This window comes from Ictidomys tridecemlineatus, chromosome 11 (genome assembly GCF_052094955.1).
Source record: "Ictidomys tridecemlineatus isolate mIctTri1 chromosome 11, mIctTri1.hap1, whole genome shotgun sequence".
In the NCBI taxonomy this organism is placed as follows: domain Eukaryota; kingdom Metazoa; phylum Chordata; class Mammalia; order Rodentia; family Sciuridae; genus Ictidomys; species Ictidomys tridecemlineatus.
In genome coordinates, this window is record NC_135487.1 from 116,170,041 (window position 1) to 116,195,758 (window position 25,718).

At 33.1% G+C, this 25,718-nt stretch overlaps 1 protein-coding gene and 1 pseudogene across 1 annotated transcript in view; both read right to left on the minus strand.

Annotated features, from left to right (window-relative positions):
* The window catches only part of Atf6 (activating transcription factor 6), a 213,084-nt gene that overhangs the window by 89,580 nt on the left and 97,786 nt on the right, over positions 1-25,718 (minus strand). The window contains exon 14 of the mRNA XM_078027138.1: positions 22,230-22,344. Within this exon, the coding sequence (XP_077883264.1) occupies positions 22,230-22,344 (115 nt within the window). The remainder of the gene's footprint in view (positions 1-22,229; positions 22,345-25,718) is intronic.
* On the minus strand, positions 1,356-3,998 carry LOC101958918 (proteasome activator complex subunit 3 pseudogene; annotated as a pseudogene).

A 25,718-nucleotide genomic window follows, 5' to 3' on the forward strand; every position in this document is an offset into this window, starting at 1 on the left:
TTTCAGTCTGGCTCAGCGTTTAATAGTTTAAGAGTAAAAAGAACAGCACAAAGATGATTGCTATTATGCAAAGAACAGATCTTTTAAAACCACAGAGGATTACTGTTAGTTGAAAAATGAAGCAACACTTAGATGCTCCTTACATAGTCCATTTCACACTTGTGAACAACTAAATGCCATTCAAATGATGAAGTTCCTGGCACTTTTCTGAATCAAGTATAAACCTTACAAGGGAAATAAAGAGAACTCTTGGGAGGCAGAGGTGAAATGCAAGCAAGATGTCTATTAAGGAATCTTTTTTTTTTTTTGGTCATTTTTTGGGTATTTTTTAAAGAATACATCTGAATATATATATATATATATATATATATATATATATATATATATATATATATATAAAGAAAGAATAAACCTGTTTTACCTTGTTATCATATTTGGGAAGTTTACTTTAAAAATGAACTTTCCACTAAGCCAGCTTACAATTTTTTTTTCAATCTCCATGGTTTAGAATAGGCAAACATTCATATGCATTTTAGTATGGACAGGCCCAAAGTATAAAGTACATTTTCTGGGTATAACTATAGATAAAATTTTTTAAATGGTGATTAAAACAATTTTGTGTCTCAAGTTAATTCTCCTTGTTCATGGAGAAATATATTCCTTTTTTATTCCTTCAGGTGACACAGACAAGAAAGTGAAAAAGCAAATGAAATTCCAGGAATCAGATACTTCCTGGACAGATAATGACATTGCCTCAGAAAACCTATGAGTGTCACTATTCCCTTAGAATAACCAAAAAAACCACCCACCAATAATGGGTTCAAACTCAGAAATATTTATTTTTTAAAAAAGCATGCAAAAGAATACACCTTAGCTTTACATGTCAAAAAATTCTTGTTGCTAAGTAGGAAATCATTTTAACAGCAGCTTTTAGAGTCAAGTCTGCACAATCAAGATTCATGTTGTTTTTCACCCTTGGTAACCAAAACATATTTCTGAAGACCCTCTGAAAGGAAAAAGTCTTATTCAAAAGTGATTTATCTTATTAAATGGGGAAATTGGTAGTGGGGAAGGAGAAATCCTAGAATCATTTTTTTTTAAAAAAAAGATAATATAGTCATGTTATAGCAAGATATCAGGTTAATTTCATTTACAGCAAGAAATCATCTTGTTCTATCCTTACAAAGATATTCTATAAAGGAAAATAAAAGGTGGAATTACAAATGATTTAATAATAGATACTAGACTCTGATTCTTATATGGTCACCTTGTTTTACAAGGCCTTATGTAGAAAAAAATTTTCATTGGAAAATATATTCTCATTTCTTACAAAAAAATAAGTTTACTCTCCATAATTTTCCTACAAAAAGTTCATGTGAGAAGTAAATTGTTGCTTGCAAATATTATTACAAAATATATTAAAAGATTAAGGATATACCTTCTATATATATAGTCTTAAAAATATCATGAGAATTCAGAGCAAAGTCTAGTTAGTTAAATGTGAAAAAGAGATGAAGCTGTCAATTACGCATAGAAATAATCTCATCCCTATAAACTAAAAGACATCAAAAATTAACTCATACTCACCCTTTTATCAAACTTGTGCTATATAATTTTCATGGGTAGTGTTGAGTGGTCAATGTCCTCAAATTACACTGAGACAATGGTGTTTTTGAGTAAATATATTTCAAGTGACTAAAATACTTTTATCATCAAAAAAGATGAAACTCTGAACAAAACCTTTTTGAAAAAAGGACTAATTCATCATATCACATCATAAGCTCCAAAATTCTCCACGGTGCATAACATGGCTCACAGAACAGTACTTTACCTTACCTGTAAATAAAATCTGTAAATGCTTAACTTTAAAAATACCAGTAGTACAGGTGACTGTTGAGAACTATAAACAGGTTTCCCCTCAACAAGACAGCAAAGCAAGCAGATGGAAGAAGAACCAGTCACATTTATATTGAAAGAATGACCAATACGATGTGAGAGGGAAATTCTAACCAGGGCTTTAAAAAGTAAATGTGATTTAAGACTTGAAGGGTTTACCATGCACTTCTGAGATAAATGTATATGCAGAAGAAGGTTATGTAAGAAAGCCTTGTTCACAGATTTCTCTTCATTCTAAGGTGGAAGTTCATTTCTTTAGGAGAATTAAAATCTATTCTTATGTATCAGTATGGAAAAATATCAAGGGTGTGAGTACAACTGAGGAGGAGGGGAACCCCATACTTCTGAAAATTAAAGTTCAGATAAGTACAATAGACCATCATAAAATGATATAATCATGTTTTATTTCAATCTGCTAAATTGGAGGCATACAATGACCTAAACATATCTCTTTTTAAACTCCCTTCTTGGAAAAAAAATTTTATGGTGTTAAGGAGTTTTGAAAAAGTAACATTTAGTAGAAGCTCAGGAAAAGTTTCATTTAACTCTCCTTTTAACTTTATAAGGAACCCCTGAAGCCATTCAATGTCATCAATGCCATAATAAATAAACCTTGGCCAACAATCATCCACAAAGCTGCTTTTAAAATGGCAGTCCTTTCTCCTTGGACAACCTTACCACATTCTACCAGATGGTTTGTCCCCATACTACCCCAAAAGGAAAATAAAAAATAATACCAAAAGAGGATTCAGTGTGAGGATAGCTGTATGAAATTCTAACTAAATGGTAACAGGTTTCCAGTCATTTCGATCATCTGTAGAGTCGTTAATAACCAGCCTTCTAGCTGCCTTAACAGCTCGGCCAATTCCTGAAGTAAAGTGGGGTGGAGAAAGGTCTTCAGTACAGGTTGTCGGTGTTGGTGCTCCTAGGGGTCTTGATTTTCTCAATATTTTTGAGGATCACATCATGCAAGGTGGCATACTGGTTCCGCACGTGCAGCAGGATCTGGCGTACACTCAAGTACTCGTTTTCGTCCACCTCTGCTACGGTGCGGCGATAATCTTCCACTTGGGGGTACTTCACTATCTTGGACACGAGTTTGGCCCGGGTGTTATAGTAGGTGGAGAAGCGGCGTAGGTAGGAGGCTGCTGTGCTCTCCACAGTCCATAGCTGGTCCACGGTGTCTTCCTGGATAGACACTCCAAAGTTATTGCCGTCTTCCACCTTCGGGATGAGCAGCTGCACCCACATCCGCACAGTGTTGCATTTCTCTCTCAGCAGCTCAATCTCAGGTTTTACCCGTTCAATCAGCTCCACCAGATGCTGGTTGCTCCTCAGAAGACGTCCCTCGCCACCAGGCACCTTGACTGAAGACTGGGTCTGCAGAGGCAGAGGATCCCGGTTGGGACCATCCCCCGCGGTATCTGGGGTGGCAGGCGGCTCCGGGGCTGGCACCGAACGGATTCTGGACAGGTCTTGCAGCCGGAGCTCCTGGACCCGGCTATCCAGCTCTGACAACTTCTGGGGGAAGAAGGTGGACACCAGATCCTCGGCCTCCTGTGCGATACGGGCACGGAACGAATCTACTTTCCCCTGCACGTCTTGCTCTAGCTTCAGCGGGGAAGCCATGGCTTCCAGAGGCGTCCAGTACTGGGCTGACACAACCTTGGCAGGCTGGACTTGGCCTCGGCCGCGGTCACCAACTCCCAACAGACCAAACCGGAAATGACGTCCGGAGTCTGGCGCCCGCGCCAATCCCACCTGCGATGGTGCCTTAGGTAGACGAGGAAGGGTCGCGGGTCCTGCAAAGTCTCCAAGAACCGACATTTCAGACGTCTGGCTGCTAAAGCGTCAGGGACCACGTTGTTGGGGGGATATATGGCAGGATCTGCTTCCCCAAGCTGCCCTCCCTACCTTGGCCTAGCTGGCCGGAAGCCTGAACACAAACAGAAGTTCCAAAGGAGATATCGTTTCAGTATCGTGAAGACCTAGTAATGACAAGTCAGTGTACTTTTTACATGGAAGCTCAACAAACTGCACCGTCCTTGCATCCAGAATACACAGCCTCCTAGGAACTACTTCACCAAATGGGCTCTTCAGAACAAAACTCTAATATGAAGGCAGGTAAGTCCCATCTGTACTGTAATCTGAGCCTGCGCATTCATGCTTTCCTGTAAATACTTTTCCAATCATTACCAAACTTCTAAGGTCTTCTATGGCTTACTTCCCACAAGTTTTAATGTTTAAATTACAAAAATTGTTACATGACTCTTCTTAAAACTCATCTTTTTAGAGCTGGGAATGTAGCTCAGTGGTAGAGCGTGTGGGTGTGGCCCTGGGTTCAATCCCCAGCACCAAACAAATAACAACAAAAACTTCATCTTTTCAGGGACAATTAACAAAATTTAAATACAGATGCTAGATTAGAGTATCAAGGTCATATTTCCTGAATTTGATAACTATATTGTGATTCCAGAATGAACACCTTTGTTTTTAGAATATACATACTACTATTTTTAAAGAATAAAGTATGCAATCCCCAGGCAATCACAGTGATTCAGGAGACTGAGGCAGAAGGATCTCAAGTTTGAGGCTGGCCTCAGCAACTTAGCAAGACCCCATCTCAAAATAAAAATTAATAAAGGGGGAGGGGCTGGGGACATAGCTCAGTGGTAGAGTGCTCCTGGGATCTATTTCCAGTACAATAAAAAAAAAAAAAGTTGGAGGAGAGGTGAAAGGGGAGAAGGAGGAGGAAGATAAGGAAGAGGAAAAGGATCTATTTTGTATTTAATCTATTCTAAGATGGCTCAGGAAAATAAGTTGTATGTATAGAAAGAATGAAGGCAAATGTCAAAAACTGATGAATCTGAATAAAGGGGATATGGGAGTTCAGTATTATAACTTTTCTGTAAGTTTGAAATTATTTCAAAATAAAAAGTAACTACCTTTTCCCTAAAGGCTTCTGGAATTAAGACAAATTCTATGACCTAAAAATCTGAGACAATTGATTTATATTCCTTTTTCTTCCTCTGACATATTTCCTTTTGTTCTGTGCAACAACAAAAAGTCCATGACCTTGACTTTTATACTAATATTATTAAATCTTTAAAAAGATTATTTTAAATATGCTTTAGTATAATTAGTTTCATATGCAGCTATCATTTCAGTTAAGATTGTAAACTCCTGCAAAGCATGGAAACATAAAAATATTCTCATTATTTTATATATAAACACACATATATAATATATATGTGTTAACAAATGGTTATTCTATTTTCAAAAAGTAAATATTTCTAGTTGCTGTTTTAGAGAAATGGGCAAGATTCTTTCTACTTATATTATGATGCTGATTAATGCAGCCACTTATATGGAATTATTTTCTTCAGATGTCTGATAATAGAATATATAATCCTTTAGGGGATTCAGCTGTTATTTTTTCTGGTCTGATGTAAGAGTTTTATTCATTCATAATGTTTCCAGTCCTTGTTAACATGAATAATGGCTGGTAGGAAAATTACAGCTCTTAATTTTTCTTCCCCCATCAACTATCAGCAATCAGCAGTTGTTTTCTAAAAATTATATAATACAGTTTCATGCTTTGATTCAACTCATGAAATTAATCCTGGGTTCTAACAGGTGGAAGAATGCCAGGGACAGCTGTGTAGAGTGTAGTCTTGTTCAGATCAGTTTCTCCTTTCTCCACAACCAGCAGGGTTCATCATGTAGTGGGGCCAGAAACTAACATACCACTCTTCTTTTTAGAAATACTTCCAAACTTATGGATTGATTTATCCTTTTTTTATATCCTCCAACTCTGAAATTATGCTCTGTAAAGAAATAATTCTGTGTCCTATATGTGAATTCCATTTTCAAAACTATCCTAAGCAACTGTTGTTGTGTCAACTATTGGACATAAAAATGTAAGCTTGAAACATGGTTTGGCATTTAATCCTTCAAATACATTTTTCGCTGATTTCTCTGTGTATAAAACTTAGGAGAAATATAATCAATAGGACTAAATTCAGTAATCTTAAGACTTTGGTAGGTAGTAATATTTATCTTCTTGTATTTACAGAATTTTTTATCTCTGAGTTGCAGTGGATCTTCAGTTATCCAGCTAAGTGAATTAATTTATCAGTTATGAATACCCTCTAGTAAATATTGTAAAATGCTTAATTTTACACTGTCATTGTTAAAAACCCTAACAGAGCCAGTTTCTAGAGTTGACAAATACATCACTTCCCCTTCCTTCATTCTTTCTCCTAGATTGCTGCAAATTCAGAAACAAATTATGTAGAAGGACTTGCTATCTTTGATAAACATAAGTCAGTGCTTGAGGAGAATTTCTTCCATTAATGGAAATTATTTCCTTAAAATAAAATCTTTCTAAATGCTTTGTGAAAACAATTACACAGTTTCTTCCTGAAATGCAAGTCTAATCATATTTCTGTCTTCTACAGGGTAAGGACCAAATTCCTTAGTCATGGCCTATGAGCTCCTTCATTTTCTGGATCCTGCCATGATTTATTTCCCAGAACCTATTCTATTTCCAATAACAGTTCTCTCAAGAGTCCTGCACATTTACATATGCAGCTCTCTGTGTGAAGTGCCACACTGCCTCATCTTCTTCCCACTCTCTACCATACTCATTCTTCCATAATCAACTCAAGAAATGTTTTTTCAATTCCCTGATACCACCTCCTCCTTCCTTGATAAGTTAGTGCTGCTGGCACAAGTTAAATAATATCTACCTCATAAAGCTGTTCAAAGGATTAAATGAAATAACTTATATAAAACATCAAGGACAATAAGTGCTTCATAAACAGTAGTAGTTTTATGTGTAATCTCGGGGCATTCGTTATTATATCTTTTTTTACAGATACTATCCAAATGTTGTAATTCTGGATTTATGAACCACTTTTCTAAATTCCCTGAGAACAAAGATTTTAGCTTGTTTTTATATATTCCATGGTAGCACAATGTCTGGTAACAGTACGTGTTCAATGAAAGTTTACTGCATGAATAAAACAATAAAGCAAGACAGGATAAGATTTTCGTAGATAGGACCTGAAGAGCAGAAGAGATGGGACTTTCAGGCAACTTACTGGTGGTTTTTCCCCCTTGAAAAACTGCTGAATTATGCTAAATCATATAAAAATCCATTCTGGAGATCTAAGAGCAGTATCCAGATTGAACTCTTTAGGGCTTTCAACAGAAAAGTAGGAAATATATTTCTTTTTTTCTTTCATCAGTTGCATGCAGAGCTTCACATTCTGCTTTCACATTCTGGTAACAGGCCAGAATTCTACCAGTTACTATTCAGTTACAGTATTACTTTCTTCTAAAAAATAGACCTCACTTAAATAATCAATGTTCCATCTGTAAAACAGTAGTTATGCAGTACTACATGTTTGTGCAAAATGAACATATTTCGGAGTACCAGAGAGGTACACAGAAGGAATACGGTGATGCTGGTTCTGACTCATGCTCCTACTGTTTATTTTTAGCTTCTTATTAGTATGAGATTTGTTTTATTTGGCAAAAATACAAGATTTCAACTGACTGAGAAAGGAAGATGTAAAAAAAAAAATGTCTAAGCATTAAACTTCTACAGCTGAATAATAACCTGTAACTCAGTGCTGTATCAACAGGCTCCCCAGGGGCTGGTGCAAGCTGAAACCACTCCAGAATTATAAATTTCATGAGCTGCAGACTTTACTGCTAAAAGTAAAGTAGTGATTAACGAAAGATTTTATTCCTCTATAGACATCTCCTTTGGTAAATGCTAAATTCACTAGTTGGAGCTAGATTTTTAAATTAGTATATGAAATATGTACAGTGAATTCTTAATTTCTTTTAGAAAATCTCACCAAGAAATAGACAAAAGCAAAGTTTAAAAGACAAGCCAAAAAATTCATATTTCAAATGAAAAAACCTGTAATTTCTCAGTGTTCACTTAAAATCACTCTGGCCTCTTACTCTGATTTTCTTTCTTAACACTTATCACAAACTGATATTTCATCACATATTTATTTGTATGTTTAGTTTAGTGTCTGTCTCTAGACTATAAGCTTTTGAAAAATAAGGGCTTGTTTTTGTCCATTGCCAGATTCTTTGCAGAGAGAGCATCCAGGAACATAATGGCTACTCAGTGAAACTTTGTTGGAATAACCACAATAGAATTGACTGAATCTTAATTAAATAATTCTTTGGGAATAGTCACAGTTGGAAAAGCTTTCCCTTGTGTGTGTGTGGGGAGGTGGGGGGCAGGGGTGGGGTGGTGGTGGTGGGGAGGTATTTTAAAAGGCAGTCACAACTTAGAATGACTATAGTTTTTTGAATAATAAAATCCATTCTTAAAAGGTTCGAAAAAAGAAACCTTTTATGATCTGAAAATATCTCATATTTATGTTTTCTCTTAAATAAAAAAGGTACCAGTAGTTTAAAAAATTGGGAGGGAGAGTTTGGTATTTACTACATTCTTAAAACAGAAGTGTTTATTTCAAAATAAAATGAAGATTCACATTTTGGTAGATGGAAAATATGCCTCCCAAATTTTATATTTTAGAACCAAGTTCAACTGCATAAAACTGAACTAAAGATAAAAAATTACAAATAAACAATTTATTTTGAATTTTTTTGTTCCCCATAAGGCAAATATTGGCAAAAAAAAAAAATACTAAGAAAACAGTACCTTTTAAATAACCAGCAACCTAATAGGTAATTATATATACTTAAATATTTTACTAAAAAATAAATTTTATAACTAGAAAGCAGACCCAAAGCCTCAGGACTAAGTTAAATTGCTTCATCAGAATAGACTTTAACTATTTTATAATCTGAATTCAAATTATCTTATTAATTTTTAATCTTCTTAATAACCTGTGAACTCATATAATTATGTCAGGTAACAGGTTATCTGCAAATAAGAAATAAGACTCTTGAAAAAAAAATAAGACTCAAAACCTTGTCTATTTAACAATTATGAAACTTATGCTGATGTAGTTTTTTAAAACCTATATGATTATGTGTGTAAGTTATTAATATTTCAAAGAAAACTATAAAAGTTGGCATTGTGGTACAAGACAGTGTTTATTACATCTTCTGGATGAACTCAAGACACATGTTATGTGGCTCCTATCTAATGTCAATATGGGAATGTGGCTCATAGTAAAGTGCTTGCCTGGCATGTGTTGAGGCCCTGTAATCAATTCTCAGCACCGCATTTAAATGAATGAATGAATGAATAAATAAATAAATAAATAAATAAATAAAGTTGTTGTGTCTATCTACAACTAAGAAAATATTTTAAAAAAAAAGACTACATGGTTTCTTACAATTATCATCTGATGTCATTTAATGAATGTGATGTGATCAAATGAATGTGATCTAGTTAATTGAATAAACCCTGAAAACTTATATCTGCTGTTACTCAGTTTTCTGTGATACTGTAATACTTCTAGATTTTCTGTAGACACCATGTGAAACAAATGTTGAATTAGAATCAATACAAGAAACATTTTTAAAACTCCAAAATCATTTTTTCAAAAGACTACTAGAAGAAGTTATAGACTACTGAAAAAGATTCTAGCTATCTTTCTGTTTGGAAAGAGCTGTTCCTTTCAAATTTCTGATTACCTTTCTGTAAAAACTCTCCCCTAATCATTTATGAGTTCTTCATATAGTAGCCCTGTGCTTCAAAGGTCAATTCACTGAAGGTAGAGAAATAAACAATGTATTGAATATCTACTATGTTTTAAGAACTATGGCAGTACTTGGTTTAATATTTCATTCAGACTTCTCAACAAGCCAGGAAGAGGTAACTATTTATATATACTGTATTAGAGGTAAAAACACTGAGGTTCTGAATAGTATATCCCTAAAGTTCTTAAGTTTTTGTAAGTAATAGAACAATGCTGGATAAAAATCTAGATTTATATGACTCCAAAGCCCATGTTATATGATTGTCTACAGAAAAGTGCTGCATCAGCCATGCCCCCCACCAAATTTCATTTTTTCCCCACTAAAATAAAAGCTGACTCACAGCTGAATGGAAAAACTGTTTTTTGTTTTTGTTTTTGTTTTTAGTTCTAAATAAGACTGCATAATGCTATAGAAAAAAACCATACTTTTTACTTTTTTTAACTCTTTAAGCCAATGCATTGAATATATATATATATATGTATAAATATATAATATACATTTTTAAAAGATTCATTCTAAGTCTGATAATAAACCTTTTTTTAAACTAAATTAAGGAAAACAAACCACTAAACAAGTAGCAGACATTTCTTATAAGAACCTTATATTTAGTTCCTCTTTCACTACTTTTCTGGGTTTCCTAGCACTGATCTATCCAGGCACATGTGTGTCTTGTCTGGTCCTCAGAATTTTGGTTTGGCAATATCTTTCGCTACCCATTACATTTTTGCTATAATTATCTATAGTATATGTTATGCTCCCAAAGAACATATAAATAACATTTCATTGGTTAAGTATAAAGACTGGAAGCTGGAGATTAAAGAAGTTCAATCACAGAATACTGTTTTACAAAGTTACAGCAAAATATGCAAACTTACAAGGATAACCAAGGAAAATGGACAACCTGGTATAATCTTTTTAACTTGGCTTTGCTTTAATTTTTCCTTTAGAAGATATTGGATGAATACTAAAAAAAAGCTATTGGATGAAAACACAGTACTGAATATCATACAATACTGTATATTCATAAGCAAAAGTGAACTCTGATCCATACCTAGAACCATATAAAAAATTAACTCATGGATCACAGACCTGAATATAAAAGGTAAAACCATAAAAGTTTTAAAATAAAAAGCATAAGAGAAAAATCTTTGTGATCTTGAGTTAGACAAATATTTCTTTTTTTTTAATTTACAGATTTTTTTAAACTGTTCTAATTAATTATATATGATAACAGAATACATTTCAGTTCAGTTCATTATACATAAGTGGAGTACAACTTTTCATTTCTCTGGTTATACACAATGTAAAGTTGCACCACATGTGCAGTACCTAGGGTAATGATGTTCATCTCATCCCACCATCATTCCTGCCCCCAAAGTATTTCTTAAGAGAATAAAAACACAATCCATAAAGAAAAAGCTGACAAATTAGACTTCATCAAAATTAAAATTTTCTTCTATTTAAAAAACAGTGATAAGGAAATTAAAAGACAAGTAAAAAATCAGTAGAAAATATTTCCAAATCACATATTTGATAAAAGACTTGTATCTGGAATATAAAAAGAACTTTCAAAGATTATGGATTGCTGAACACATGGAAGTGCCCGGAAGCTTCATGCTCCGCCTACATACTTTGTCCTATGTGTCTCTCCCACATGATTGTTATCAGAATCCTTTGTAATTATAATAAATTAGCAGACATAAACTCCTCCTTGCATTTGTTGTTGTTGTTGTTGTTTGTTTGTTTGGGGAGATTACTTGGGATGGAACCAAGAGGCTTCTACCTCTGAGTTACATATTTTATTTTTAAACAGATTCTTGTTAAGTTGCCCAGACTGGCCTCAAACTTACGATCCTCCTGCCTCATCCGTATGAGTAACTGAGATTACAGGAATGCACCAACATGCCCCTGCTGGCTTCAATGAAGCTGTTTGCAATGTTGTGAGCTGATTTTTGAAGAGACCCAGGAAGCAGGAACTGAGAAATCTCCAACTGACAGCAAAAAACAGTCCAACATCCCACAAGGATGTTGAATCATGTGAACTTAGGAGTGGATCCTTCCCTGGTTGAATCTTGAAATGAGATTGTACCCCTAGATTAAACCCTGCAATAGAAAACTCAAAAGCTGTGCCTGGCTTCCTGATCCACAGAAACTGTGAAATACTAAATGGGTTTTGATTCAAGCTGCTAAAACAAAACAGGACAAAACAAACAAATGAACAAAAATAACTCTCAAATCAATTATGAGAAAATAAGTCAATTTTAAAAAATGAACAAAAGATTTGAACAGAGACTTCTCCAAAGATGAGATATAGATGGCAAATAAGCACATAAAAGGATAGTCAAAATTATTAATCATTAGAGAAATGTTAATAATTTAAAATTAAAGCCACAATGAGATATTACTACACACCTTTTAGAATCCCTAAAATCTAAAAGACTGGCTATGTCAGTGTTGGCCAGGGTATGGAGGCACTGGAACTCCCATAAACTGCTGGTGGTAATGTAAAATATACAACCACTTTGGGGAATAGTTTGGCAGTTTCTTAAATATATACTTACTACATAATCCAGCCATTCCAGTTCCACATATTTACACAAATGAAAGCACATATTCTTTACAAAGACTTATAGATATTCATAATAGTTTTATATGTAGTAGCCAAAAGTTGTAAAATGAATGAAGAAACAAATTAGAAACACTATATCAAAACAGCAAAGAAATGCAACCATGTAGATAAACCTCAAGATAATTATTCTGGAAGAATATGTATATCCTTTTACACAAAATTCTAAAAAATGTAAACTATAGTAACAGAAAGAAGGGTGATTGCCTGGTGACAGAGGACAGTAACGAACAAGAAGGATATGAAGAAATCAAAAACTTCTGGGAATGATGGACATGCTAATTATTTTAACTATGGTGATGGTTTCACAGACATATCCTTGTCCACACTTATAAAATGCACAGTTAAATACTGTTTTTATATATATCAAAAATATTTGTTTTCTAGAAAAATTTTTTTAAAAAACCTAACCTTTACTTTAAAGAATACACAGCATTGGCATGACATGTAAAATTTTACTATTAATTTTAATTATAAGTTATATTAAATAACGAATCTTTACTTCATGTAGCAAAGAATTAAATTCAAATCAGCCATATATTTTATTCGTGGATACACAGAATTATAGTTCCTAACTCCTCATTAGTTAATGGAATAGAAATTCAAGAACAACACTAAATGTTCAAATATTAGTGATTATAACAACACAAAATTAAAGTTTTATTTGAGAATGACAAAGACCATGCCAAATGGTTTAAAAATGATAATTTATTCTACAAGTTTTTATAAATTTTCCAGTTTCCAAGAGTTGGAACTGAGGTTCCATAAGTATTTATTTATTTATAAAAATAAATAAATAAAAGCTATTGTGTCCATCTACAATTTTTAAAATATTAAAAAATAAAGGTTTTTTTATACATAAGTATTCTACTTGCAGCTAATCATCCATCCTGCTGGCTTAAAGTGTGATATCCATATTATGGATTAGACACAACCTCAAAGTCTACCCCAAAAAGAGTTCCATTGTGGATTACCAGCAATGTGTTAAAATAAATATCACACAATCATTAGCCTTAAGATTTTTCAGGAAAAAACAACTAAGTGTCAGTGTTCAGATTTGCTAATGTCAAAAGTTAAACAACTCAGGATCCAAAATGAACAAGTCATTGCATATAGGGGAAGGAGAGGAAATGACATGAGTGTTTCAGACCTTAATCATGAGTCAGATCATAAATTATCAAGTTTTTCTAACTATAATAATTGCTCCCTCCATAGTTTTGTGACATCATCAAAAACTTGTAACAATTTCTTTTTAAATGTAAAATGATTTAATAGACTACTTTGCTAGTTTCTTTATATGAGAAAAAATTCTAAGACTATTTATAAATATAATTAGAAACAGTTCTATCAACTTTTATGTTTTTAAAACTCATTGCCATTATTAAAAACCACCTCCATTTTCAAGACTTGGAAAACTTTTGATTCTCAAGGAACACTTTAAATATTATTCTATTTTTGTAAATCTGGTTTTAGATCCATATGCTCTTTCATTTTTCTTTGTAGTACTATTTCAAATAAACTAACAAAAATTGTTCTTCAACTTTCTCCATGCTTTGTTTTAAACAGAAAAACATTAATACACATGAAGAACAAACACTAACTTATTTATTTTCCTTCAGAACATTAGTCAAGGATAAAACAGCTCTATTTTTACATTTATATGTATGTAAACCAATCATGATAATCTCTTTATCTAACACTCTACCTTTATAGCGCTCCTGTCTTTAAAACAGACACATAAACCCTTAGTTCTCTTCCTTTTAATTATATCTAGGCTATCTCTTCTTCCCTTAAGGGTCAAATTTACCAAACTCTCCATCTAATTTCTCTCCTGTTCTCTTCTGTCTTTAGTTGGATTCTGTTCTGATTACTCTACCATAAATGTGATCTCAAGTCACCAATGATTTCTATGTTTACAAAAACCAAATGGAATTTTTTATTTCTCATTCTCTGTAACATCTGATAGTGCTGATCACCTACATTTGAACTCTTCTTCCTTGACTTCACATTTTAAAATAAAATAAACAGGTTGAATTTTTTCCCCTTCTTCCAATTCTCCTTCTATATCTCTAATAATTTCCTCTGCATTTACCTGTTAGTTCTTGTTCCTCCCACACTATTTCCTTAAATGGCCCTCGGCTTTGTTTTCCACAGGGCTTTGTCTTGGTCTCATTCTCTTTGAAAAATAAACCCAAAGGAACTCAAAACATGTTTTGAACAGAAGCAATGAAATTAAACTCCAAGTTGATGCCTTTAAAAGGTATGACATTTGTATATAAAAGCTTTATATAGGCAATGCAGGGAAATGAAACAGTGGTGCCAGACTTATTTTAGATCAAATCCTGGCTCTGCCACTTTCAACCTATGTCAAAATAGAAAAATTAATGAATTCTGTGCTAAAGTTTCTCCATCTATAAAATGAGGATAATAATTCTACCTGTCTCATAGGAATATTGTAAGGATTAAAGAATGACATATTGTACACTGCATAAATTATTACTAAATTTAAATTACAAAACTGCCAGCTCTTCAAGAATCAAATCATTAATTCATGAGCCTACCTTGTAATTTGACAACTTTTGTTGTTTTTTGCTATGGCTATTTTTCAAAATGCAATCTAAAAAGGGAGATGAAACAACTACATATGGAAAAATACATTATAAAATAGTACAACTACTAAATAGAGCAAACAAATAATGAACACTTGGGAAACTATCCTGATCTAGATGAATCTGCCCCTCATTCTGAGAATTTTAGTTGTTGGTGGATGTTTATTTTATTTATTTGTATGTGGTGCTGAGGATCAAATCCAGTGCCTCAGGCATGCTAGGCAAGCGCTCCACCACTTAGCCACAACCCCAGCCCCTCATTCTGAGAATTTTAAAGACTTCATATTATTCATGAGTTTGCTTTGTTAGAATAAGGCTGGGAAAGGGAGAGGGATGGAGAGAGAATTATTTGTGGGATGCAGTTGGACAGGAGGAATAATTTCTAATGTTCTATAACACAACAGGATAACTATATATGACAACAATTAATTTTACATTTCAAAAGAGAGGATTTTGAATATTCCCAGCACAAAGAAACAATAAATGTTTGAAATGATGGATATGTCAATTACCCTGATACAATCATCACACTGTATATGTGTACTGAAATATCACACAATACCTCATATAAACATGTTCAATTGTGTATCAATTAAAATAAATATTTTTAAATTATTCTTTGTGTCAATGGCTATTCTATGCAAATGTCTAGTTATATAGACTATTGAAAAATCATTTTTCAAACATAAAACTTTTTTTTTATGTTAGCAAGCAATCTGTCATAGAGCCAAGGAACAAACAACTAAATCCTCTAAAACCACACAACTCTAAATCATATTTAACAAGGAGTTTGAGATCAAAAGTTTCTGATCTCAAGGATCTAGCATGCCTCATACAGAATCCATAACAGAATTCACTTACACATAAAAACCACTCTTTTCAATGAGAAGCTCTAAGGAAACAAAAATTAAAATTGGTCTGCTTTGGATAACATACTTCCTTTTTAAGAAACAGCAAAAATATTTCTTTTTCAACACATTGATAATTCCAGTTACTATTTTGAAAAAACAGAACTTCCAAGGCCTATTTATTCTATTCCTTGTTTTAAAATTAGAATCTATATTTATAATCTTTAGACTGTTAAGTTATTCTTTTTAAAATATTTTTTAATTGTTGATGGACCTTTATTTTATTTATTAGTATATGTGCTGAGAATCAAATCCAATGCCTCACACATGCTAGGCAAGCACTCTACCACTGAGCCACAACCCCAATCCCTAAGTTATTCTTTAGTATTACAAAAATTTAACCTAATGAAGTGCTTAATCTGTAACCAGGTAATTTTAACAAACAGATAATTTGAGGTAAAAACTCTACCAAAGCTGTCTAGCAGATTTGGCAACAAATTTGGTTCTGGAAGGCAAGTATAATTTGCTATTTATATAATCTGTAATATATCTAAAAGCACTAGATATAAAGAAAAAAGACCCTATATGGGAAGAAAAAAAAACCATTGTATTAACTTAGAATCCCTCTAATTGTTGTCCTCATTCTAATGCTTATAGTTTTTATGTCCTTAAACTATTCAACCTCTTTGCCTCAATTTTCATCTATAAAATAGGACTAGAAATACTTATATAAGTATGTAAGGAACTAATGAGCTTATGCATTGGACAGAGCTTTGTTAACTATTAAGTTTGCATATATTAAAGTTGTCAATAATTATATGTAATGAAATACAATAGAAAAAGGATACATAGAGAGAATGTTGCTGATACAATAATTAAGTAAACCTAAGTTAAGTGAATAGACAACCCTATTCTATTTTTTACAATCTGTTTATTAAGTTAGGAAAAAAGCCTTCCAAAATAAGTTGTTTTTAATTCCCTCTTCTCTGATAACACTTTTTTTTTTAATTTGTCTTGCCAAACTCATTTATTCACACTTTTCTCCAGGCAGAATTTGGCTGACACATCATGAAAGTAGAGATTAAAAAATAGGCAAAGATCCACGTGTATGCTTTAAGATATAAAATCTTAGAAACAAATTATAAAGCTGGATCTTTCTGAAGGAAGTTTATAAATGGACTAATTTCCTTTGGTTACTAGGCAATTCTGCCTGCCTATGAAGATTTTAGACACATACTGTCATGCACATACGTGGGTGCACAAATATATATAACAATTGTTTTGTGTATATATCATTTATACAGGATATATATAAGTAAACATAAATTTCTTAGAAATAGCATGCATTAGAAAAACATGCCTTTCTGCATGTATTAGGTATTAATCTAGGCATTAATTTAGGAAATATTGTTTTCTATGAGATTTTTTCGGTGGCCAACCATGGGAATAAACCTTTGGCAAACATTTTGAACAAATAACATCACTAGTCAACCTTTTTGCAATTATCAGAGGATTTCCTAGAGTCTGTCCTAAATTTCAAGTTTCTGACTCATATGGCTTTAATTTATACAGATACTAAACACCACCCACCAAAAAAAAAAGCAGTGAGGTCTAACAAAAATCCCTTTCAAATTGCTCCCATCAAATATTTAAAAATAAGAATGTACCTTCAAGTTCTACCTATTGATGTAGAAGGCTGTCAAACATTTCACTTAAGTGATTTCTTTAGTTCTCAAGATTAAGAAAAGAAAAAAAGCTGATTCATCCCTGACTAGTGAAACCATAATTGAACAAAAGAGAAGTCATCACTAACTAAACTTTCTGTGGGATTTTGCACTGCTTATCAGCAAAATAGATTCAAATTTCTTTAAACAAAACAATGGGAAAACAGCTTTTAAATGATCATGAAAATCAATGAATTTTCATCACTGTGACTTCTCTCCTCGAAATGTGCTTAAAACAATTCTGAGTGGCAAGTATTGTGCTGAGTGTAAGGGTGCTAATAAAGAAGCATATGACATGCCTGGCACAGTGGCACACACATATAATCCCAGCAGCTCGGGAGGCTGAGACAGGAGGATCTCGAGCTCAAAACCAGCAAAAAGTGAGGCACTAAGCAACTCAGTGAGACCTGTCTCTAAATAAAATACAAAATAGGGCTGGGGATGTTGGTCAGTGGTCAAGTGCCTCTGAGTTCAATCCCTGGTATCCACCCCCTGCCACAAAAAAAGAAGCATGACACTTCCCATCTTTAAGAGGCTTAAAAAATAGATAAGAAGATGAGCCTTTTAGATGAATTAGGAACCAACAGAAGAAAGAATTTTAAAAATAGTACTAATATAGGTTGTGTGGTATAATAAAGTTCATGAAGTATAAGGACCCACCACAGCAGCCCAGAAGAGTGGCCCCAGGCTCTTCCTTCTGCTTAAAGTTGCTAGCTTACAAAGCAAGAGAACATCTTTAACGAAACCAACCCTATTTCCTGGTCACAAATGAATGGAACATGAAGCATGAGCCAAGACTGCCATAGTACTCCTTCATATGAGACGGTGACCACCTTTTTAAGTTTGAACCAGCAAACTTAAAAAGATAAAGTAGAATCGCTGGGCCTGATGTTGAATAAGGAGTTACAACAAGTTATTATTTCAATTCTCCATGAGGACTTGTGTACCTTCCAGTGTATACAGTGTAAGCACAGAGGGACTATTTGGCTGCTGAGCCAATCCTCTGTGCTTCTTCAATTTCTACATATCCTATAGTAAGTCCCTATTATTTAAGGTTCTCCTTAGAATCCATACCTATATATGAAATGCTAATAAATGTTTTGTAAGTGACCAAAAAGGAGTGAAATGCTCAAATATGGAATGGTACTATACCTAGAATACATGAAATACCTGGAAAGAGGGAGAAACAAACATCTTCGAGGCACGCATATATCTATCTGTAACTCAGGTTCTCCTCTTTTATTATGCAAGTGTTTGAAATAGATGAAAAGATACTTTCAGGTGTTTATACTCTTTATTTGTAGGACAGAAAACTTAAAAATAAATAAATAAAAATTTCCAAAAGTAGGCATCAATCTCATTTGAAAAAGAAATATCAAATGAGTAGGGATATATTGGCAAACAGACATTCAGAGCCAACTGAATCAAAGAGAATCAATAACAATCAGTTGTTGTTACTGCATTTTAAATATACCTTTATTTTATTTTTATGCAGTTCTGAGGATCAAACCCAGTCCCTTATACATGGTATGTAAGCGCTCTACTAGTGAGCCACAATCCCAGTCCAAGAGCCCATTCTTAATAAGAAACAACCCTAGAAAGATTTTTTTAAATCCTTTCTCTAGCTATTACTACATGAGAAAGAAGCATCTAAGGATAAAATTAAAATTTTTATTGAAATGATAGATAAACTAATATATTTCCCTACCTTTCTTCTCAATGTTTTCTTTTTCCCCTCTCTTGAATCACTTTCTTATCTAACTTTACTTGAGCTTTTCTGAATATTTTTGTTTCATGCTCTTGAAATTATTGTTATATTCTTTAATATCCTCTCCCTTTCTAAAAAGACCATCATAAAAACACATTAAGAAAAAAATAAATATTATTTAGCTTTTTTCTTCTTCATGTTATCAGTTATGACACGTCACAAAGTGACTTGGAAGTTTGAGAAAAAAGTTATTCTCCATCCCCAGTACTCCAAATCATATTAAATGTTTTAATACATTTAAAAGATAAAGGGAAAAGACAAGGTAGTTAGAGGGAAACAAGTTATGAATACTGAGCTAGAGGTAAAAACACTTAAAAAAATCGAAAGAACAGAAAACTTTTTGGGCCTTTGTCAAAATATCTGGGTACATAAGCATTCTTTATTGCTGACCTATACCAAGAGCTCAGTAGTTATCCAAGAGTGTGTCTACATTAGAAAAATAATGTCAGCAGCTCAACTGTAATGAGATTAAAGGGTACAGGAATGTCGGGCATGAGGGAGTGTAAGTTTGGGAGAGAGACTTTATTAAATAATGGTACAGTGAACAGTCAATGGCTACTTCTACTTTTTCCAGTTATTAAAACATTTTAAAATATATATTCAATATAAAAATATGGCTTGTTTATTGGCAGTTATTAATGTCCAGTTCCTGCAAAGCAGAAACTTGAGGCTTCAGAAGTTCTGCATTTGTGAGTTTCTATTATACTAATTTCTGCCAATGAAATTAATAACCTAAGTGGGAGAAAAAGTCTACATCCCCCCTGCACAAGTAATGCCACTTGCATTTTAGGAAAGTATTTTAGAAAAGACCAAGAATGAAGTAATTCATTACTTCTTTCATTTTCATTTCAACAAGAGCAAAAAGAACAATCTAGGTATTTAAGAACTAAATTCCTGTCTCATGACATAATTTAAAGTCATTACTATAAAATTAACTCCCTTTCTCCTACGGTTAAGAAAAAATGCAAGACTATTGTTTAGTAACTCTGCTATCTGGGTCTAAGTTTTTCTTTAACATAAAATGCTAAAAAGTGATAAATCACCAATTAGTAAACAAACAATCTAAACAAAACTGAACAATCTAAACAAAACGTTGAGACAGTCTCAAAAGTCTGCCTGAACATCAAAGGGTAGAAGTGGAAATCATTAATTTTCTAACAGTACTTTTCACAGTAAACTAATGAGAAACAGCTTTTCCTACATGCTGGAAAGTGCAACTTGTCTATTTAAAAAAAAAAAAAAAGAACTCTGAAGGGGTGGGAGGGAAAGGGAGAGGGCACAGGAAAGACGGTGGAATGAGATAGACATCATTATCCTAAGTACATGTATGAAGACACTAATGGTGTGAATATACTTTGTATACAACCAGAGATATGAAAAAATTTTGTCTGTATGTGTAATATGAATTGTAATGCATTCTGCTGTCATATATAGCAAACTAGAATAAAAAATTATTTAAAAAGAACTCTGCGCATCTTCTTTTATAAAAATATTTTTTCTATTAAGAAATATTTTATATCTATTTTTTATACCTATTTTTATTTCTATTAAATATAAAAATATTTTTATATCTATTAAAATAACTTTTTTTCTTCCCCAGAAAATACTAACCATGACTTCAATCCATGGTTTCACAACTGTTATTTCTTATATACATTATACGGCTTTCATCAACTAATAAAGTGTCCTGAACTATTAAACAATGAAAGGAAACTATTTGACTACTTGAGTGTTAAAAATATTGTTCCGTAGTAACTTCCATAACATACATTTTAATGCATTTGTTTTAACATCCATCAGTCTCCACATAGTGGTAGACACCTTTTTTAAAAGTATATTCCCTCCCCATTTTAAACAATTATATCAATAGTAAATACTCATCAGTCAATACAGTTGAAGTCTTGCTGAAACCCTGTTCTTAGCTGCCCTCTTGCTGCTAAAAAGGAACTTTAGAAATCCACAAACTTTCTGAGCAAATAAGGTGAGCATAAGGAATCCAATCAAAAGGCAAAGATCATGAGATGCCATGTCTAAAGAATTCCAGATATCTTAGGATATCTGAATAATAACTAAAAATATATAAAACATTTTATCTACCTAATCTACAAATGCCAAAATTTTTTGCCCTAAAATACTGAGCTGCTAGATATTTATAGTTTAGGAAAAGAATTACTAGTAACTGAGAATTTTAGTAATAGTGAGTAGCAACAATAATCAGAGAATGAATTATTTATTTCTACTGTTAGTATAAACTTAATTCTAGCCATATACATCCCCCCCATATTCTTTTAAAAAAAAAAAGACAAAAAAAAAGGAAGGAAGGCTTAGGTTATAAACCATTGAGGAATTCCACGTCACTTGTATGTTTCTGGTTTAACATACAGCACTCTAGAGATATTCACATGGCACCTCTATGAAGAATATATTGTCATTTTGTAGGAAAGGTAAATGGAATGTAAATAGCTATACATTTGTTTCCATTTAGTCTAACATCTGTAAAATTCAGCCATGTTAGTATAAACATTTACATTTGCATAACCTGAATGATTATCTAATGTATTCTTCACTAATAAAGTAAATACTGAAGAGAAGAAAGAGGAATAGAGATTCCCTAGAACACAGATCTAAACATTCCACAATATGTTAATGAGTCCGTGATTCATCTTTAATTCATCTAAAACCTACATTCATCTTAAATTCCTCAATAACCAAATGGAAATTGGCTTTAAAAGCCTAAATATGAAATGTTTATGCTTTTACTTTCCCTTTGGTTATAAACAAATAGTATGGTTATAGGGTTAATTGAGAATAAAAATCAATACACAGCTTACATTTTCTAAATATACAGTCATAGTCTAATTCCATGTGTGCCTTCATGATGCTAAACAGTTCAAAGTCAAGCATATATATAGCACTGAGAGTATTCCACTCACATATTTATTTTATATTGCTTCCTATCTCTCACATCTTTCTATCTCCAACAATATTCAGCCCAATGTCTTATACACAGTAAGTACTTACAAATATTTGCATATTTTTTCAAAATGAACTTACCCTTCGAAAGGACACAACATAAAATGTATCTCCCCTTCTGCGGATGGCTTCAAAGAAGTCTTGATAACTTCTGGGTGAAGCATAATACACTTGTAGCTCATTCCCTGAGTTCCTACTAAAGTAAGAAAAAGGTAGAGTGTTAACAAGTAAAAAATGTCTAATCCTCCCCAAAATACTTTCTACTCTTAAGTCTATGTCTGAATTATAAGAGTCTTTTCAACAAAAAATCAGTAGCATTATAGAAATCATGTTTTTACTTCTTAAAAATTATTTTAAATTGACACATAAAAATTACACATATTTCCGGGGCACCATGTGATGTTTTGATACATGTGTACATTGCTATAATGTTCAAACCAGAGTAAGCATACTTATCACCTCAAACATTTATCATTTCATTATGGTAAAGGCATTCAAAATACTCTATTCTAAAATCATGGCAAGATAAATGGATGGAGTTAGAGAATATAATGCTAAGTGAAATAAGCCAATCCCCAAAAACCAAAGGCTGAATATGACATGAGGGTCTGACTCATAATGACCATGGAGTGGGAAGCATGGGAGGAATGGAGGAATTTTATAGTTAGGGCAAAGGGGAGGAAGGGAAAAGAGGGGTGTGATGGAATAGGAATGATGATGGAATGAGTTAGACATCTTTACCCTAAGTTCATGGATGAAGAAATGAATGGTGTGAAAATACTTTGTGTACAATCAGTGACTTGAAAAATTGTGCTCTATATGTGTAATATGAAATGAATTGCATTCTGCCATCATGTATAACAAATTAGAATAAATAATTTTTTTAAAATACTCTCTTCTAACGTTTTTGAAATATACGTACATAATCATTAGCTATAGTCACTCTTCTACACACCAGAACACCAAAACTTATTTCTCTTATCTAACTGTGACTTAGTACCCATTGATCAACCTTTCCCCATCTATCCTTCCCTCCTGTTCTCCCCAGCATCTGGTAATCACCATTCTATTCCCAACTTCCATGGGATCAGTTTTCAGATTCCATATATGAACAAGATCAATGCAGTATTTGTTCTTTCTGTGCCTGAATGTTCCCCAGTTCCAGTCATGTTGTCACAAATAACAGGATTTCCTTTTTATAGATGAATAATATCCCATTATGTATACAGACCATATTTTCTTCATTTATTCATTACATACAATTAGCTTGTTTCCATTTTTTCACTATTGTGAAAAGGACTGCAATAAACATGCAAGTGCAGATGTTTGGTAGTAACTTTTTTTTTTTAAAGAGAGAGAGAGAGAGAAAGAGAGAGAATTTTTTAATATTTTTTTTTTTTTTTTAGTTTTCGGCGGACACAACATCTTTGTTTGTATGTGGTGCTGAGGATCAAACCTGGCTGCACTCATGCCAGGCGAGCGTGCTACCACTTGAGCCACATCCATTAAAGTAACATTTTGAAAAACCCCAAATTAGGATATTTTTAAGGTCCAGTTCTAATATTCTCATTTCTGAATCAAGGTTCTAAAATATAACATATGGTCAAATATGCTGTAAAACATGTAAAAATTTTTTTAAATTATCAAAACCAAAGATTTCTGCATAAGTTTGTATGATTTAAAAAATTTTATAATGAAAATTAAGTCTGAAGAAATGTTATTTTTCACCATTCTGTCAAATATACAAAGGTGATCTTGCCTATGAGGCTACATCAAAAATGAAAAGAATATAGGTTTAGAAACAAATACACCTGGTTTTGAATTCTTGGTCTACTTGCATGGACATTCTTCAGGGTATGGATCTCTCTGAGTAACCCCAGTTTCCTCATGAATAAAATGAGTATAACCACAGAAGCCTTGGAGGATTTTTAATCGGGTCAGAGATGTCATCTATGTAAATGACCAAGCATGAGTCCTGTTCTATAGGAGTCATTCCACAAGTGCTAGCTTACTGACATGAAAAGCACCATATAGGCACCTTGATAAATTAATGACCAAACTTTAATAATACCTCAAACTATATCATATGTGAAAAGATATACTCAAATGATACTAAGTAGTTCTTAATAATATTTTCAGTCTTTAGTGTTGAACACAATAAACCAACACCCAGAAGAATGAATGGGACTCTATAATGCTTCATTCTTCTCCAAAGAGAAAAAATTTCATTATCAATCAAATATTATTAACTTAAGAGAGAAAAAGATTGACCTAAATGGAAACTATAAATGAGCTATAAGTTCTTCCTTTGAGGGGCTGGGGTGATGGCTCAGTGGTAGAGCGCTTGCCTAGCATGTGTGAGGCACTGGGTTCGATTCTCAGCACCACATATAAATAAAGTTCTATCGATAACTTTAAAAAAATTTTAAAAAAGATCTTCCTTTGAAATAACTGCATTTGCTCATTAGACAGTGCTTGATTACAGTATTTTGGATATACAGACAATTCTTGTTATTTCTGGTAGATGTGTTCTAAAGAGTCACCACTAACAATGAATTAGTGAATCCTAAGACAAATAAATACAGGATTGGGTTAATGTAAGCCTCTGAAAGATGATTATATTTCTGTCATTCAATATGTAACCTCATTTTATGCATGTTTTTGTTTAAGGACACTTTCTTTAATAAACATTGAACTTACAGCCAAAAACATGGTAGCTCATGCCTGAATAAAACTTTATAATACCTTGGACCCTTCATGGGCTTAGGTACACTAGACAGCACCTCAGCAATATGCTTGGGGCCCTTTTAAACAGGACAATTGCCAATAAAAGGTATAAAAATATGAAAAACATGACACTAAATGAACTACAAAAAGGACCTTGTATATACTAAATAGTGAAACAAGAAGGTAAAAGGTTGTCTGGTTTAACCTTACCTTAGACTATCTATGCATGTTTCAAAATGCTGTATTATTTGGGGGTTACAAATAACTTTTATTTTCATTTATTTATATTTTGGTATCAAGGATTGAACCTAGGGGTGCTTAACCAGTAAGCCACATTTTTAAATTTGATTTAGAGACAAGGTCTTGCTGGTTGCTTAGGGCTTCACTGAGTAGCGTAGGGCCTTGCTAAATTGTTAAGGCCAGCTTTGAAATCTTGATCTCTTGCCTCAGCCTCCTGACTTGCTGGGATTACAGGTGTGTGCCATTGTGCTCAGCTACAAATAAATTTTAGCAATTAAGCAAATATAAATCCATAAGTAAGATGATCCATGAATGAGAATGGACTGTAACTCATTAAAAACATTTTTAACTAATGAAAAAATACTATGCCATGGTGAAAGAAAATGCTTAATTCATTTTATTGCATATGGATTTCCAGTTTTCCCAGCACAATTTGTTGAAGAGGCCATCTTTTCTCCAGTATTTGCTTTTGGTGCCTTTGTCCAGTATGAGATAACTGTTTTTATGTGGGTTTGATTCTGTGTCCTGTATTCTGTACCAATGGTCTACAAATCTATTTTGGTGCCAATACAATGCCATTTTTGTTATTATTGCTCTGTAGTA